The sequence below is a fragment of the Babylonia areolata genome, chromosome 1, assembly GCF_041734735.1.
Source record: "Babylonia areolata isolate BAREFJ2019XMU chromosome 1, ASM4173473v1, whole genome shotgun sequence".
Classification (NCBI taxonomy): domain Eukaryota; kingdom Metazoa; phylum Mollusca; class Gastropoda; order Neogastropoda; family Buccinidae; genus Babylonia; species Babylonia areolata.
The window spans coordinates 92,743,382-92,758,932 of record NC_134876.1 but is presented as its reverse complement, the minus strand read 5'-3'; the positions used below and the strand labels follow the sequence as shown (position 1 = coordinate 92,758,932).

The 15,551-nt window shown below is 40.5% G+C and overlaps 1 protein-coding gene across 1 annotated transcript; it reads left to right on the top strand.

Moving 5' to 3' along the window:
* Positions 1 to 176: 176 nt before the first annotated feature.
* On the top strand, positions 177 to 15,331 carry LOC143289247 (WD repeat-containing protein 13-like). The gene is made up of 13 exons (XM_076598228.1): positions 177 to 279; positions 1,037 to 1,092; positions 1,780 to 1,871; positions 2,281 to 2,335; positions 2,843 to 2,988; positions 4,257 to 4,339; positions 4,869 to 5,009; positions 6,080 to 6,246; positions 7,396 to 7,455; positions 7,871 to 8,013; positions 9,948 to 10,067; positions 10,907 to 11,025; positions 11,965 to 15,331. Exons 1-13 carry the CDS (start codon positions 201 to 203, stop codon positions 12,159 to 12,161), a joined length of 1,458 nt encoding a protein of 485 aa, XP_076454343.1. The 5' UTR covers positions 177 to 200; the 3' UTR covers positions 12,162 to 15,331.
* The last annotated feature ends 220 nt before the right edge of the window (positions 15,332 to 15,551 follow it).

Below are 15,551 nucleotides of genomic sequence, written 5' to 3'. Positions count from 1 at the left end.
TCTTTTGTCCCTTACACCACTCGCGATTACAAATTTGTCAGCATTCGTTACAAACATGATTCCCATTTCCAAATAAGAGTCAAGCACGGGAAAAATATTTGTAACAATAAAAGCTAGATATATCATAGACTAAAGAATGATCTAAAGTTAACTTCCGGGCAATGAACAATGTTGTAAGGGATTCTTGCAGACGATGAACTATGGCTGCTGTGTGGCAGCAAGTGTTGGCTATCGATGCAAAGTTTAATGCGTACAGGGCTCCTAATTGTCCACAATTTCGTGAGTATCAAAGGAAATGACATTCAAGAGATTTATCTTTTCGTGTATGCCCTCCATCATTTAATTACTTTTTCATTGAAATCCTGGACAGGTACAATAACATTAACAATAGCATGTGTCTTATGTCAGTCATGGTCTGTTTTGATGGCATCGTACGTTTTAAAGAAAACGTAAAAAAACAAAACAAAAAAAACAAAAAAAACAAACAAAAACAAAACAGCAGCAGCAGCAGCAACAACAACAACAACAACAACAAACAGCAGCAGCAACAACAACAACAACAACAACAACAACAACAACAACAACAACAACACACACACACACACACACACACACACACACACACACACACACACAAACAACAACAACAATAACACCGACACCCGTCCAAGTAACAAAACAAAAAATATTTTGTTCAGTTTCTTCAAAGTGAAGAATAGACTAGTAGCTAATAAATAATTTGTTTTCACTAGTTTAAGGAAGACTAGATTCCAGCTACATCCAGGAGGGGTGGGGTGGAGGGAGGGGAAGAGTCAAAAGAAAAAGAGAAACAAGCCCCCGCCCCCATCCACCTACGCACCCCCCCCCCCCCCCCCCCCCCCCCCACGGACACACACACACAAAAGAAAGCAACAACAAAACATAACAAGCAAAAACAACAATTATAATAAAGAATTCTTTTTGGTGGAGGAGTGTACCTTATCTTCAAAATAATGAGTAAAATGAATTATTGATGAAGTCATGACTTCTTTTTCAGGAACGCTCTACATTCGAAGACGAAGTCAGCTCCTCAGAGAAAATGCAAAGAATGAGGTATTGTTTGTAACACTTCCAAAAATATTTACAATCCATTGAACATGTATGCCTGGCTTCTCTCTCTTCTCTTTCTCTGGAACACACACATATTGCCCCCCCCCCCCCACCCCCCCCTTCTCTATTTTATTCTATTTTTGTTAAAGACACAATTTACAGTTTCACAAGTTGATAGCTTAAAAATATATTGAGATTCTTGTCTAAATTGTTAAATTCTTTTGAAATGATCATTTGATTTGTTTCGCAATCACTTTAGTTAGGATTATAATCTCTCCAAGTCCAAGCTGGCATTTTTTTTCTTTTTTCCATTCTCCTTTTCTGTTTCTGTTATTTAGTTCTGTTGTCATTGTCTTTTTCCTCCTTCTTTCCTTCTCCTTTGTTTTCTTCTTGTTCTTTTTTTCTAATTTGTTTGATTTTTTTTAATAGTTTAATAAAATTGTTATTGAAATTAGAATTATTATTATTATTATTATTATTATTAAGTGTAATCCCTCAGTTCTTTTCTCATTGAAGCATTTTCTTTTTTTTTGGACAGAAAAGACTGTGCTCTCTGGGAATTGGGAAGTATTTTGTGTTTACACTGAAATAGAATGATTGAAACCTTTGAAAACTATTATAAAGCTAAATTTATTGTATGCATTAGTGGACTTTCTTATTGTTGACTTGTGTCTTGAATTATGTTCATAGCAAAGAGATTCCCAAGCAAGAAAGGATTATCTTCGACTGAGAGCACAACTGCTGAATACACGATATGGCAGTCCTTCATTTTCTGATGCAGGGTATGTGTTAAGTATTTGTGTGGGCACAACAGACATGAATGATTGCATGTACACACACATGAGTTCACATGTATGTGTGTGTGTATATATATATATATATGTGTGTGTGTGTGTACATCATTATGTGTGAATGTGTGTGTGTACATGTATGTGTGCCTCTTTGTGTGTGTGTGTGTGTGTGTGTGTGTGTGTGTGTGTGTGTGTGTGTTATTACATATACACTAATACAGACAGTTTCCAGATGTGTGTTTGTGTGTGTGTGTGTGTGTGTTGTGTGTGTGCAATTTACGACCATAGTTTATATTTCTGTTAAATATAAACTGATTTATCTATCTCTGGAGAAAGTTGAATGTGAATTGATTGGTTTATTGACTGATCAGTGAAGTTAATGACTTATCTATCTTTGCAGAAGTGTCAAAAGCCGATCATTCAGTCTTCGCAGTATCAGCCGTAACACTGCAGAGGTGTGTGCTTAGAAAACATTTTGCATCTGTCTGTTAATTTTCTTATATTCCAAGTGTGTGAGCATATATCATATTTGTATGAGTGTGTGTGCCTCCGTTTGTGTGTGTTTGTGTGGATATGAGTGTTTGCACATGCCAGCATGTGTCATTGTGTGTGTATGTGTACACATGTGTGCATGTGTGTGTTTGTGTCATATATATTGGATTTGTAATTTGTGTGGTTATGTGTGCATCCATGTATGTGTTGTGTGGTATTTGTGATGTGAGTGTGCGTTTCTGTCTGTATGAGTGAATTGAGACCTGCCAAACTAATATACAACTGTTCTGTCACATACTTTCAAGTAGTACACTATCAGATTATACAATACTGAGCAGCACCCATACACTTCTGTCTGCTCGTGTCTGCCACTTTATAACCCTGTTTAATTGTACAGTTAAGCAAGGGTTCATATTTGATCCTGCTGTTTTTTGTTCTTCATTTGCAGTGGTGCATGGAATATTTTTCAGAGTTTTGAGCCCTCAAGTGATGGCCGCAAGTACCACCACCGGCGTCACATGAGTAGCAGCTCTCTCAAGCATCTGTATGAAGGTCCCATGAAGCATGTGTATGACAGCATTGAGCTTGTGCCTACCAGTGCTGCAGAAGCCAGCAAGTAAGTCTGACTGAAAAAAAAAGAAGAAATATATTGAATAATAATGATGAAAAAAAGAATGCATGATAAAAGAAAGTAAAAACAACAACAACAAAAAAAAATGTATTGTGTAATTTTGACAGATTTTTCCACAAAAACGAGACACCAGTCATTGGTATGAATCTGGTGGGTTTTTCGGCCCGTGGCCGGCTCCTACCCAGAGTTGAGTGTGCTGTGGGCTTAAATGGGGAGACTGGGACCACACAGTCGAGTGTCATCCACTTCAAGGATGCGCCTTTGGGTGTGTTGCTCTAATCACCTGACCAACACTGCAAGTGTCTGTATCTCTCGGGCCTGGTTAACGCTGGGATATCATTATGACAGGAAGCGTAGAGTACAGCCTTGTCACGCAGTCCCAAACCAAAATGGACCTCCATAGCAACATAGTCATCGTCATCCTCCTCCTCCTTCATCATCATCAATATAAACAAAACAGTCTCAAAGTCTGTGGCCTTTCATGCTCTGCTCTCATGGTGAGCTCAGTTTCGATGCTCCTCCACTTCCATGCTTGGGGTGAGTTCTGTCAATGTTGTCAGTGTCGGCAGATTCATGGGGGCTGTTGTTTGAGGGACGTGGTGGCGGTCTCCACTCTGGGAGGGACGCTCACTCAGTCTGGCTCCGCGACTAAGCCATTATTGTCGTTAGTAGGGGGCTTAGTAGGTGGTGTCCTAAGTACGTTAAATCAGAACAGGCACCACTGAACACCACCGAAGTGACTCAGCAGCAGTGCAGGGTCTCCTCTGGTGCGTGGCCTCCTGGCGACCTAACATTGATGGCTCCCTGTGGACTGCTGCAGCTGGGACTGCGACGGACGAACCCGGGTGTGGCCGTATATGGGGTAACCTAAATGAGCAGGCGTGGGAGTAATGCCACTGAAATGGTGCAGATGATGGGGCAGCAAAAAAAAAAAAAAAAAAAAAAAAAAAAATGTTCACTTGTTCTGCTACCACAAATCAGTTTCATAGTTTAAACTGCTAAGTAAACGGACAGGTTTCAAACATGCTTTGAAACACTGGGTACCAAATATAGAGATGTTCATTTTCACTGCCCACCTAAATGTTTATGTTGTTCTTGTGATGTCAGTGTAATGTTTGATTGGTCAAAACAGTAAAATAACAAATTATATAATAAATCAGTATAAATTACCCAACAAAATAACCCATACACAGCTGATACCTTTGTATACATATGTGTCTGAATGACATACACTTAACTGACTGTTTACCCAGGGCCATGGCAGGAGGGAAGAGCTTATCAGAGAACTATGCCTTCAGTGGTATGCATCACATCTTTGACCAGCACAAGGCTGCAGGTCAGTTGTCATTTGTCAGTAGTTTTTATGGTACTTATTTGGCTGAGTTTGGGTGTTTAGAATTATGTAATGTTCAAGGATACGTGCGTGTGTGTTCGCATGTGTGTGTGCGCGTGTGCGCATGCGCACATTTGTGCATTTGTGTGTGTGCATGTGTGTGTCTATGTGTGTGCGCTTATGTGTATGCCTGGGTCATTACTGCCTCAGTTATTCCTTCACAGGCATCTTAGGATTGAACAAGAAGTATTAATTTTCCTTTATGTCAGTTGTTCTGTGTGTGTGTGTGTGTTTGTGTGTGTGTGTGTGTGTTTAATATATTTATGTAACATAATATCATACATTGTCATTTATTGTTTTATTAACACATTGAATTGAGTAACATAATCTCACACATTTTCAGTTATTGTCTTGAATAGATTATATTGAAAATACCAACCAAACCAACCATGATTGTTTTTCTCTGAGAATGATATTGTTGTTGTTTTTTTGTCTGTGAAGATGGTTATTGTATCTGAACGCTTGTTTTCAGTGACGACTGTCAAATTTGCCAATGACGACAAGTCCCGGGTAGCGTGTGCCTCGGTGGACAGCACCCTTTCCATCTGCCAGGTCATCCCTCCCCCTGCCACTGTCATCTGCATGCTGCGTGGCCACACTGCTGCAGTATGTGGTGAGTAGTGGTCCCCCCTCTTCATTGTCACACTTGCACGCACGCACACATACATGGATTCATTTCCTTGATATCTCTTCTGTTACGCTGAATTTTTTTTTTTCTTTATACTTTAATTTTTGGCAAATAATGTATTCACCTGATGAACAAAGAACAGACATAGATCACAGCACAAAACAAGATGAGGGAATGACATATTTAATTACACATACTTAACCGTGACCCAACTAGTGCAGACGCCAAAGAATTGATAGACAGATAGAAAATGCGAAAAACAGGTGTCGAGATGGCTGCCGTCAAAAGAGGGCGCTAGCCAGGGGGACAAAGGGGACGTTACCTACTTCCGGGAGGTTATCGGCCGTAGTTCTCTCATTTTCTCCGCATAGGCGGATAGTAGTTTGCACAGGACAGGAATGTCAGACCCCTGCCGGAGTCTGCACTAGTTGGGTCACGGTAAGTATGTTATTTAAACGTAATTTTAGATAGAAAGTTTCCTTTTTGACCCTGTAGTGTCTTCTGCAGGCAAGCTATATGATATACAAATGAAAACAGACACAGGTACTTTTCAGCCCATGTGTTCAGTGGCATCAGAAGTCAAGAGTTATCTTTCTTGAATTGCCATGCTACCCCTTATGAAATGAGTATGATACTGAACAATAATAAAACAACAGTGGCAGTTGCTGCCATCATTTCTGTACACTGTTTCATACACACTCTTCCTGGACTGACTAATACCCGTTGTTTTGATAATTTGTATATACTTTTTCAGACACACACTTCCTGGACTGAATTTTGTAAAAAAAAAAAAATAAAAAAAAAAAAAAATCTTTGAGATTTGTTTCTGTGGTGTAGTGAATGTATACATGCTTTGAACTCTTGTTTGGATTCTTCAAGAATTGTTCTGCGGTGTAGTGAATGCATACATGCTTTGAACTCTTGTTTAGATTCTTCAAGAATTGTTTCTGCGGTGTAGTGAATGCATACATGCTTTGAACTCTTGTTCGGATTCTTCAAGAATTGTTTCTGTGGTGTAGTGACTACATACATGCTTTTGAGCTCTTGTTTTTCAGACTTTGTGTGGTCGCTGTCCAACGATGTGATCCTGTCAGTTTCGTTGGACGGCACTGCTCGGCTGTGGGACGTGGCGGCCGGCACCTGCATGAGGGTGATAGAGGATGGGGGAGGGGCAGAGCTGCTCACCTGTCTCTTCCAGCCACTCAACAACAACATGTTTGTTGTATCCTTTCACCACCCCCACCACCCCTCTGTGTGTGTGTGTGTGTGTGTGTGTGTGTGTGTGTGTGTGTTTTGTTGTTTTTTTATGTGTTTGAGTGAGTGTATCTGTCTGTGTTTGTGTGTATCTGTCTCTGTGTGTGTGCGTACATGTGCACTTGTCTATTTGTGTGTCTGTGTCTCTCTGTGTATATGCACACAAGCATATGTGTGTGTGCGAGTGTGTGTGTATCTGTTGTGTGTGTGTGTGTGTGTGTGTGTGTTCCTGGAACTGAAGTTGAACTGATGCAGTCCTCGTTCCCTAGTTGTTAAGAGTACTTTTGCTTTGTGTGTTGTTTTTTTGTTTTGCTGCCTTGCTGCCTCATCTTTCTATGTCATTTTATCTGTATTATACTGTTCATCCGGAATTAATATCCCATGTTGATTGCACTTGACTTATATTCAGCATTAAATTGTACATGCTAGGGAGAGTGACGCATGGCTAGCATACCTGACATCAGTCATAAATATTAGGAAGTACTGTTTGCTTGACTAACTTCCTTGTACTCATTATTTGCTTTGTAGAAATTAGGTGAGAAATACCAAGAAACCAAGAACGTATGCATGCATCATTGTTTTCTTTCTTAACCCCCCGCCCCCCCAAAAAAAAATCTGTATCTGTATTCTCTGATACAGACATTGGCTGTTAACTAGAATTATCTCTGTAATCATGTGCTCTCTGTCTGTATGATATATTATTCATAAAATGAATAAACAAAACTTGCAAACACTGTGGTAAGGGAAAAACAACAAGATGAAAATCATAGAAATATACCAGCAGAATAGAAATAAATCAAAATTGTAGGCTGTTGCCGTCAAAAGAGGGCGCTAGCCAGCGGGACAAAGGGGACGTTACCTACTTCCGGGAGGTTATCGGCCGTAGTTGCTTTCGTTTTCTCCGCATAGGCGGATAGTAGTTTGCACAGGACAGGAATGTCAGACCCCTGCCAGAGTCTGCACTAGTTGGGTCACGGTAAGTATGTTATTTAAACGTAATTTTAGATAGAAAATTTCCTATATAGAAAAATATATTTCTGATATAAAATTTAATGTGTAGTCTGGATTAACTTCTGAATGCAAGTGTACGTGATGATTTGGCCTTGACTTGATGCAGACTGGCAACAGCAGATGTCAGGTGCAGGTCATGAACATGTCCACAGGCAAAGGCTACAAGGTCAGTTCCATGTGCAGGGTTATGTGTAATATATAAACTGTTATTACATACATGCAAATACCTACAAACACACACACACGCACACACACATACACACACATGCCCACAAGCTCACACACATAACGTACACAAGTAGCACATGCTTGTACATCTCTTTAAGTAATGTGCGTTGTGCCCATTTATAGCATCAGTTTCCAGTATGTGCATGTCTGTCTCATGTTATATGAAGCCCCTTATGACCTACGTTTCCCAATTAAGTCAGTTCCTTGGCAGTCAGTTTCTCAGCAAGGTGTCATTAATGTTCAATTTGAGCATGCCTGCTTATGTGGAGACTACAGTTCCACAGAAATAGAGATGTTAAAGGGAGATCATTGCAAGGCTTGACCATTATGTTTTGACACTGTACTGCCAACAGGGGGGGAGCAGCAAAGTGACAGGAAAAGTTCATGCCATGGCCTTTGACCCCAGCGGACATATCCTGTGGGCTGGTGATGACAAAGGTTCCATTTTCTCCTTTACTGTGGATGTGGCCACTGGCAAACTCACCAAAACTCACAGGTAGGGACTGGTGTGCATGTAAGGAGGTGTGTGCGTGAACATGATGGTTTTATGTGTATCTGATTTTTGGTTATTATTGATATGTGCATATGAGTGCCAGTGCTTGGGTGTGTATTTGTTTACTCAAGCATGTGTACGTGAACATGTGTATGTGCGTGTGTGTGTGTGTGTGTGTGTGTGTGTGTGGATATATTTGGGAGTAGTTTTTGTGCACTTTGTGTCTTTTTTTCAGTGGAAGTGCTTGTGCTTGTGTGTGAGAATGGCATTTACACTGACAAACCAACTGAGCTCAGAGTTGATCTGAATAATTCAGAACTGTATGCTTCATATCTTTGCTCTGATGACTGATTTAGCTTCTCAGCTCAAATCTTCAATCAGAATTGTGAGAGACTAAACCTATTCATTATCAGTTTAACCCTCTCATGGTTTTAGCTGCAGAAAGCTCTTACGAACGAGAAGAAGAAAAGAGCTGCAGAAAGCACACAAACAATTTCCATTGAGTGTTGCTTTCTTGATTGCATAACAGAGACAGTCGTTTTCATATGCTTGTTTGTCAGCAAACATTCAGATAAAAGATTTACCTCCTTGTTCTTTTAGTGAGTAACTGAACAGAGAAAAAGGAATGTGCTCTAGTACCTCAGGGGGGCGGACTGAGTAATTTGAAAAGTGAAAAGTTTTTGGCCGGGGTCTAGGGGCAGATTTATTATAAAGGAGGAAGAAATATTGCCAAAATGCCAATACAGAAATCAGAATGATACAGAAGTACTCCTTACCATGTTACCTGTAGCATGCTGAGGTGTCGGTTCTTGCCTGGGTGTCTTCACAAGTCTGTGAGTCCATGTCTGATCAAGTCTGTGAGTCCATGTCTGATCAAGTCTGTGAGTCCATGTCTGATCATGTCTGTGAGTCCATGTCTGATCATGTCTGTGAGTCCATGTCTGATCAAGTCTGTGAGTCCATGTCTGATCATGTCTGTGAGTCCATGTCTTCACAAGTCTTTGAGTCCATGTCTGATCAAGTCTGTGAGTCCATGTCTGATCAAGTCTGTGAGTCCATGTCTGATCATGTCTTTGAGTCCATGTCTGATCATGTCTGTGAGTCCATGTCTGATCAAGTCTGTGAGTCCATGTCTGATCATGTCTGTGAGTCCATGTCTTCACAAGTCTTTGAGTCCATGTCTGATCAAGTCTGTGAGGGTCAGGGTTTGAATTCCGCTCTCGCCCTTTCTCCCACATTTGACTGGAAAATTGAACTGAGCGTCTGCTCATTCAGATGTGATGATGAACCGAGGTCCCGTGTGCAAGTATGCACTCGGCGCACTGAAAAAGAACCCATGGCAACGAGTGTTGTCCTCTGTCAAAATTGCATAGAAGAAATCCACTTGGATAGGTACATGAATATATATGCATGCACTCAAGGCCTGACTAAGCACATTGGGTAATGCTGCTGTTCAGGCATCTGCTTGGAAGATGTGGTGTAGCATATATGGATTAGCCCAAACACAGTGATGCCTTCTTGAGAAATTGAAACTGTAACTGACGGGCGCAATAGCCGAGTGGTTAAAGTGTTGGACTGTCAATCTGAGAGTCCCGGGTTCGAATCACGGTGACGGCGCCTGGTGGGTAAAGGGTGGAGATTTTTACGACCTCCCAGGTCAACATATGTGCAGACCTGCTAGTGCCTGAACCCCCTTCGTGTGTATATGCAAGCAGAAGATCAAATACGCACGTTAAAGATCCTGTAATCCATGTTAGCATTCGATGGGTTATGGAAACAAGAACATACCCAGCATGCACACCCCCGAAAACGGAGTATGGCTGCCTACATGGCGGGGTAAAAACGGTCATACACGTAAAAGCCCACTCGTGTGCATACGAGTGAACGCAGAAGAAGAAGAAGAAGAAGAAACTGTAACTGAAAAACTGTCTTCACAGGATCACGGTGAGCGAGGGCCGGCCCATCACCAGTATTTCAGCCAGGGCCTGGGTTAGTCGGGAGGCCAGGGACCCCTCTCTGCTCGTCAACTGCTGCCTCAACTCCTTGTGTCTGTTCAGGTAAAATCTGCCTCAGCTCTTCATGTCTGTTCAGGTAGGCAGGACCTTTGTCAGGTGTTATGCAGGCTGAAGGAATCCATGGAAAAAGGAGAATTTATGAAAAATGATTAGAAAACAGTATGTGAAACGTTAAAGCTTTGATTTTGTGGTTGAACTGACAGTTTCAGTTGTTCAATATGTGTACAATTTATGTCACCTTTATTACTTTATTTTAAAACTTGGTCTCTTAACACCATCTCTTATATATATATATATATATATATATATATACTTTTCCTGAAAGAACCGTACATTTTTGAGTATGTATGGATGTGCGTCTGTGTGTGTGTGTGTGTGTGTGTGCCTGAAAGCATGTACAAAAAGGTCATAATTCTTTTTCAAGCAAATTTGTATTTCTGTATTATGCTCTGCTTCTGTATTATACACTGTTGAAAAAAAGAAGAAAAAAACCCAACACTTTAGAGGTACCTGCTGACCTCGATGTGTCAAACAGCTGTTAAGTACAGTAATTCTTGCTCCTACAAGAGCATAGTAAGCCATATTTGCCTCTTAACAGCTTACATATTATTAAGTGAAAGATACACCTTCATTAGTTGACAAACAGGTAAGTAAAACATGAAGGGTTCCTTTCCTGTTGTTTACCTGTGTGAAAACACATTGAAAGTGCTAAAGAGCAATGGCTGTGAATGTGTGTGTGTCCTTGTACTGTTGGAAGAGAAAAATTAGCTGAACTTGCTGTTTTTAATATTGAACACTCCTTGTCTTATTTTGGATCCAGTTCAAAGATATGTCTTTTTTTAATTTTTATTCTTGTCATATCAGAAAATGCTGTTTTGCAGAATAATGTCAAATGATGGGGCCTTGCAGCTGAAGAGAGTGTTCCCAGTGAAGCAGAAAACAGCATTTATCAAGAGTTCATTCTGCCCTCTCATGTCATTCCGCCAAGGAGCCTGCGTCAGTAAGTGGCTTTTCTTACATGTCCAGTTTGTGTGTGTGTGTGCGGAGGGTGTGTGTGTGTGGGCAGGGGGGTGGGGGTGGGGGTGTTTGGGGGAGCGGGGGAGGGGGGGGTGATGGGGGGGTTGGGTGTGTTAAGAGAACATTTTGGTCGAGTGCATGTTGATTTTGAGGCAGATCATTTTGAAAGAAGTATGATATACCATCAAAACGGAGTATGTATACATACATTGGTGGTGGAGAAAAAAAAAAGGTCATAAATGTAATAGCTCACTTAAGAGTAAATGTTGCAGAAGAAGAAGAAAGAGGTATAATAAGTACAGTTACAAGAAACTGAAAATTGTAATTGTTTGTTTTTTTTCGTTGTTTTTTTTTGTTGTTTTTTTTGTTTGTTTGTTTTTTTTTGGTGTTTTTTGTTGTTGTTATAAGTGTAGAAGAGAATTCCTGAAATAAGACAGTTACTTACATGTTTAATTCCTTTCATAAAAAAAATGATTTGTTTATGTTTTTTGTTTTGTTTTCTAATGTAAGCGAATATAATGTGTGCAAAAGACACAAATATTGAAAAAGGAAATAATGGAATTTGTTACGAAGTGCAGGAAGACTAAAAGACATTCTGTATTTGTGAAATAGTGTTTGGACGTACAGGGGACTCAAAACACAGACTCAGAGGCATTCAAAAAGCTTAGCATGTAAATCTAACTTCATAGGAAGGTTGATGTTGATGGAGAATTGTATTCTGTACTCTCATCAACTCTTAGTTATTAAATTACTTACATGACTGTGTGAATGAGTGTGTGTGTGTGAATGAGTGTGTGTGTGTGAATGTGTGTGTGTGTGTGTGAGAGAGAGAGAGAGAAAGGTGGGGGGTATCTGGGGAGGAGCTAACACCACAAACGAGCATGCTAGTAACAAACAAACAAACAAAAATGTTGGCCTACAGTTTCAGGAAGCGAGGACATGTGCGTGTACTTTTTCGATGTGACGAAAGAGAGCAAGTCGTGCGTCAACAAGCTGCTGGGACACTCAGCACCAGTGTTGGACGTCTGCTTCAACTGTGACGAGAGTCTGCTGGCTTCCTGTGATGCTCAGGGCATGGTCATCATTTGGAAGCGGGAGGGAAAGCAAGGCATTCTGTGATGGACTTCAGAAGCTCTGATGGACAGTGTGAAAGGATATCATTGGCCGTCTTTTCAAGCAGAACGCAGGCAGATTGAACAGTGAAAGCTTACTTCAAGGAAAGAAAGAAAAAGAATAAAAAGGAAATTTTCTATCTAAAATTATGTTTAAATGACATACTTACCGTGACCCAACTAGTGCAGACTCCGGCAGGGGTCTGACATTCCTGCCTGTGCAAACTACTATCCGCCTATGCGGAGAAAACGAAACTACGGCCGATAACCTCCCGGAAGTAGGTAACCTCCCCTTTGTCCCGCTGGCTAGCGCCCTCTTTTTCCGGCAGCCATTATGACTCCTGTCCTGTGAAAAAGAATAAAAGTTAAGTTTTTGTTTTGTTTTTGAAATGCCACACTTTTAAAAGGTCCAGACTGACATGACGATAAACTTACTCTAAAAACCTTTCTGAACATACCTTTATGAATGACATCATCAGAGGTCAGGACGGGATCTTTTGTTAGAAAGTAAGAGAGTGGGGAACTTGAAAAATTGAGATCTTGAGGTCATAAAATGTTGAAAGCAACATCTTGGATGTATCTAATTTGTTTTATAGTTCATAAACTGCTTTCACTTATTTGTTTTAAGAGACAAGTTTCAGACCAATCAATTTTTCAAAATTCTTTTTTCTCCACAGAGTTATATCTTTCTGAGAGTTGATGTAAGTATTTCAAGGGTTTTTAATTTATCTTATGTCTAGAGAAATTACTTAATTATGGGAGATTTTCTTTGCCATAAGATGGGAGTGCATCGATTCAGTTGGCAGTCGAGCTGATAGCAACCGTGGTGAACATTCACAAACTGCAGCAGCAGTTTTCTTATCCAGATGCATATGGTCATCTTTACATGAATAACCTGATCACTTTTAGAGCACTCTATAGAATTTGATTTTGTTCTAAAAACTGAAGCAGTTTTCTTATCCAGATGTATACACATGGTCATCTTTACATGAACTGATGAAGAAACTGATCACTTTTAGAGCACTCTAAAGAATTTAATTTCGTTCTTGCCCCTTTTGGCTGAATGCAAATTCTGCTTTCTCATGGGAAGTGAATGCATCAGAGCCAGTATGATGTGTGTATATGTGTGTGTGTGTGAGAGAGAGAGAGAGAGAGAGAAACAAAGCTTCACCATGTGGCATCATTGAAAACTGAAACGACGGGCGCAATAGCCGAGTGGTTAAAGCGTTGGACTGTCAGTCTGAGGGTCCCGGGTTCGAATCACGGTGACGGTGTCTGGTGGGTGAAGGGTGGAGATTTTTACGATCTCCCAGGTCAACATATGTGCAGACCTGCTAGTGCCTGAACCCCCTTCGCGTGTGTATGCAAGCAGAAGATCAAATACGCTCGTTAAAGATCCTGTAATCCATGTCAGCGTTCGGTGGGTTATGGAAACAAGAACACACCCAGCATGCACACCCCCGGAAACGGAGTATGGCTGGCTACATGGCGGGGTAAAAACGGTCATACACGTAAAAGCCCACTCGTGTGCATACGAGTGAACGTGGGAGTTGCAGCCCATGAACGCAGAAGAAGAAGAAGAAAACTGAAAGCTTTAATGGTCATTTGTCCCTTTTTTTTTCTTTCTTTTTCTGTATCTGTCACAGTGTGGATAAATAACCCACACATTGTTGATCATATTTTGTCACCCTGACTGCTGTTTGGGAAGTGGGAAACATGACAGTTCAGAATGAATCATGAATACTAATATAAGCTGGTCATACAACTCCCGAAGAATCTCTTGACTTGTCACAAATTTCACCTTGGAGATCTGTTGCTTGTTCCCAACAGAAATATACAGAGAATTTATAACAGTTTGTTGTTTTTGTTGACATTTCCATAACTTCTTTCCCCTCCCCCTTCCTGCCCCCAATCTACCCCCCCCACCCCCTCTCCTCCTCACTATACCCCCACTTCCACCCTAAGACTGAAAAAACTTTTGTTTTGCATTCCATATGTGCAATAAGCATATCTGTATGTGTGTGTGCGTGTGTGTGTGTGTGTGTGTGCATTAATTCTTACACATAATGTCTGCATGAATATATGTATATGAGTGCATGAACATGCACTGGATAAAGATAAGAAGAGAGAGACAATGGAATTCTGTGTGTGTGTGTGTTGATCCTTTCATGCATACATGATGCGTGCAAAAGTATGTTTATGAACGAGTTGAATAAAGGAGAGTAATAAAAGCATGATTTTAATTAACTAGGAATGGATGTGAGTGAATAGGGAGTGAAAAGAGAAAGAGAGAGACAGAGAAGTATAATCTCTTGAGTGCCCGTTCATTTTGACTTAACAGACATTACAAATAAGCATGGAAGAGAAGTGAAAGAAAATATATCTGACTGAACTTTCATGGTATATCTTCATGGAACCACACATGACTTATGTTAATGTCCTCAAAGAATATGTTTCAGTTAATTGTGAAGCAGTTAATCATGCAGTAAATGAAAATATAAACAGTTGCAGTGGATACCATAAACATTCTAAACGCTTTCTTCTGAGAGAATCAAATTATGGTGCTTAGAGCCTTGCCGACCACTAAGGCCATCTCAAGGCTATTGCCACGTTTGCATCTACTTCACGTCAAGGGTAAAAAAAAAAAGTTACATTTAATTACACATACTTAACCGTGACCCAACTAGTGCAGACTCCGGCAGGGGTCTGACATTCCTGTCCTGTGCAAACTACTATCCGCCTATGCGGAGAAAACGAAACTACGGCCGATAACCTCCCGGAAGTAGGTAACCTCCCCTTTGTCCCGCTGGCTAGCGCCCGCTTTAAACTAGTCACTGCTTCAAGCTTTCCACTCAATACAAACATGGTAGAAATCCTGAAGAAAGTGTGAACACAAGTTACATTCTTTGAATCTTTCATTGCATGTTGATAAAAAATAATGTAGAGCTGACATGACTAACACACCACCATTGACATGACCAGTGATTTGATCTTTAAGTGTATCAATAAATTGCAACCCCATTCAACCCAACAGCGGAAGGGAAGCAACAATAACAAAACTGACCCTCTGTAATATTAGGTTCTAGAGAGTGTTAGGTTCCCATAACTGTTTATTTTAATCATGATGTGGAAGAGCACGAAAAAAAAACCCATTCAGTTTCTACATAACCAGACCTGACACTGAAACATACAATGAAATTGTTCAAGGGATTAATGTCAGTATAATATGTTAATCTGACAATAAATATGATCCTCTGTGTGTGTGTGTGTGTGTGTGTGTGTGTGAGAGAGAGAGAGAGAGAGAGAGACCTAGCAAAAGAGGTACAGAGAGAGGGATAAAATACTCTCGATCAACTTACTGTCGCATTTTCTCGATCACTGCACCACAGTAATAAAA

Excerpts from the sequence above, each read along its gene's own strand:
- LOC143289247 (XM_076598228.1), top strand. The coding sequence starts at position 201 with ATGGCTGCTGTGTGGCAGCAAGTGTTGGCTATCGATGCAAAGTTTAAT. Across the intron at positions 1,093-1,779 it reads GAGAAAATGCAAAGAATGAG|CAAAGAGATTCCCAAGCAAG; the intron begins GTATTGTTTGTA and ends TTATGTTCATAG. Across the intron at positions 1,872-2,280 it reads CCTTCATTTTCTGATGCAGG|AAGTGTCAAAAGCCGATCAT; the intron begins GTATGTGTTAAG and ends CTATCTTTGCAG.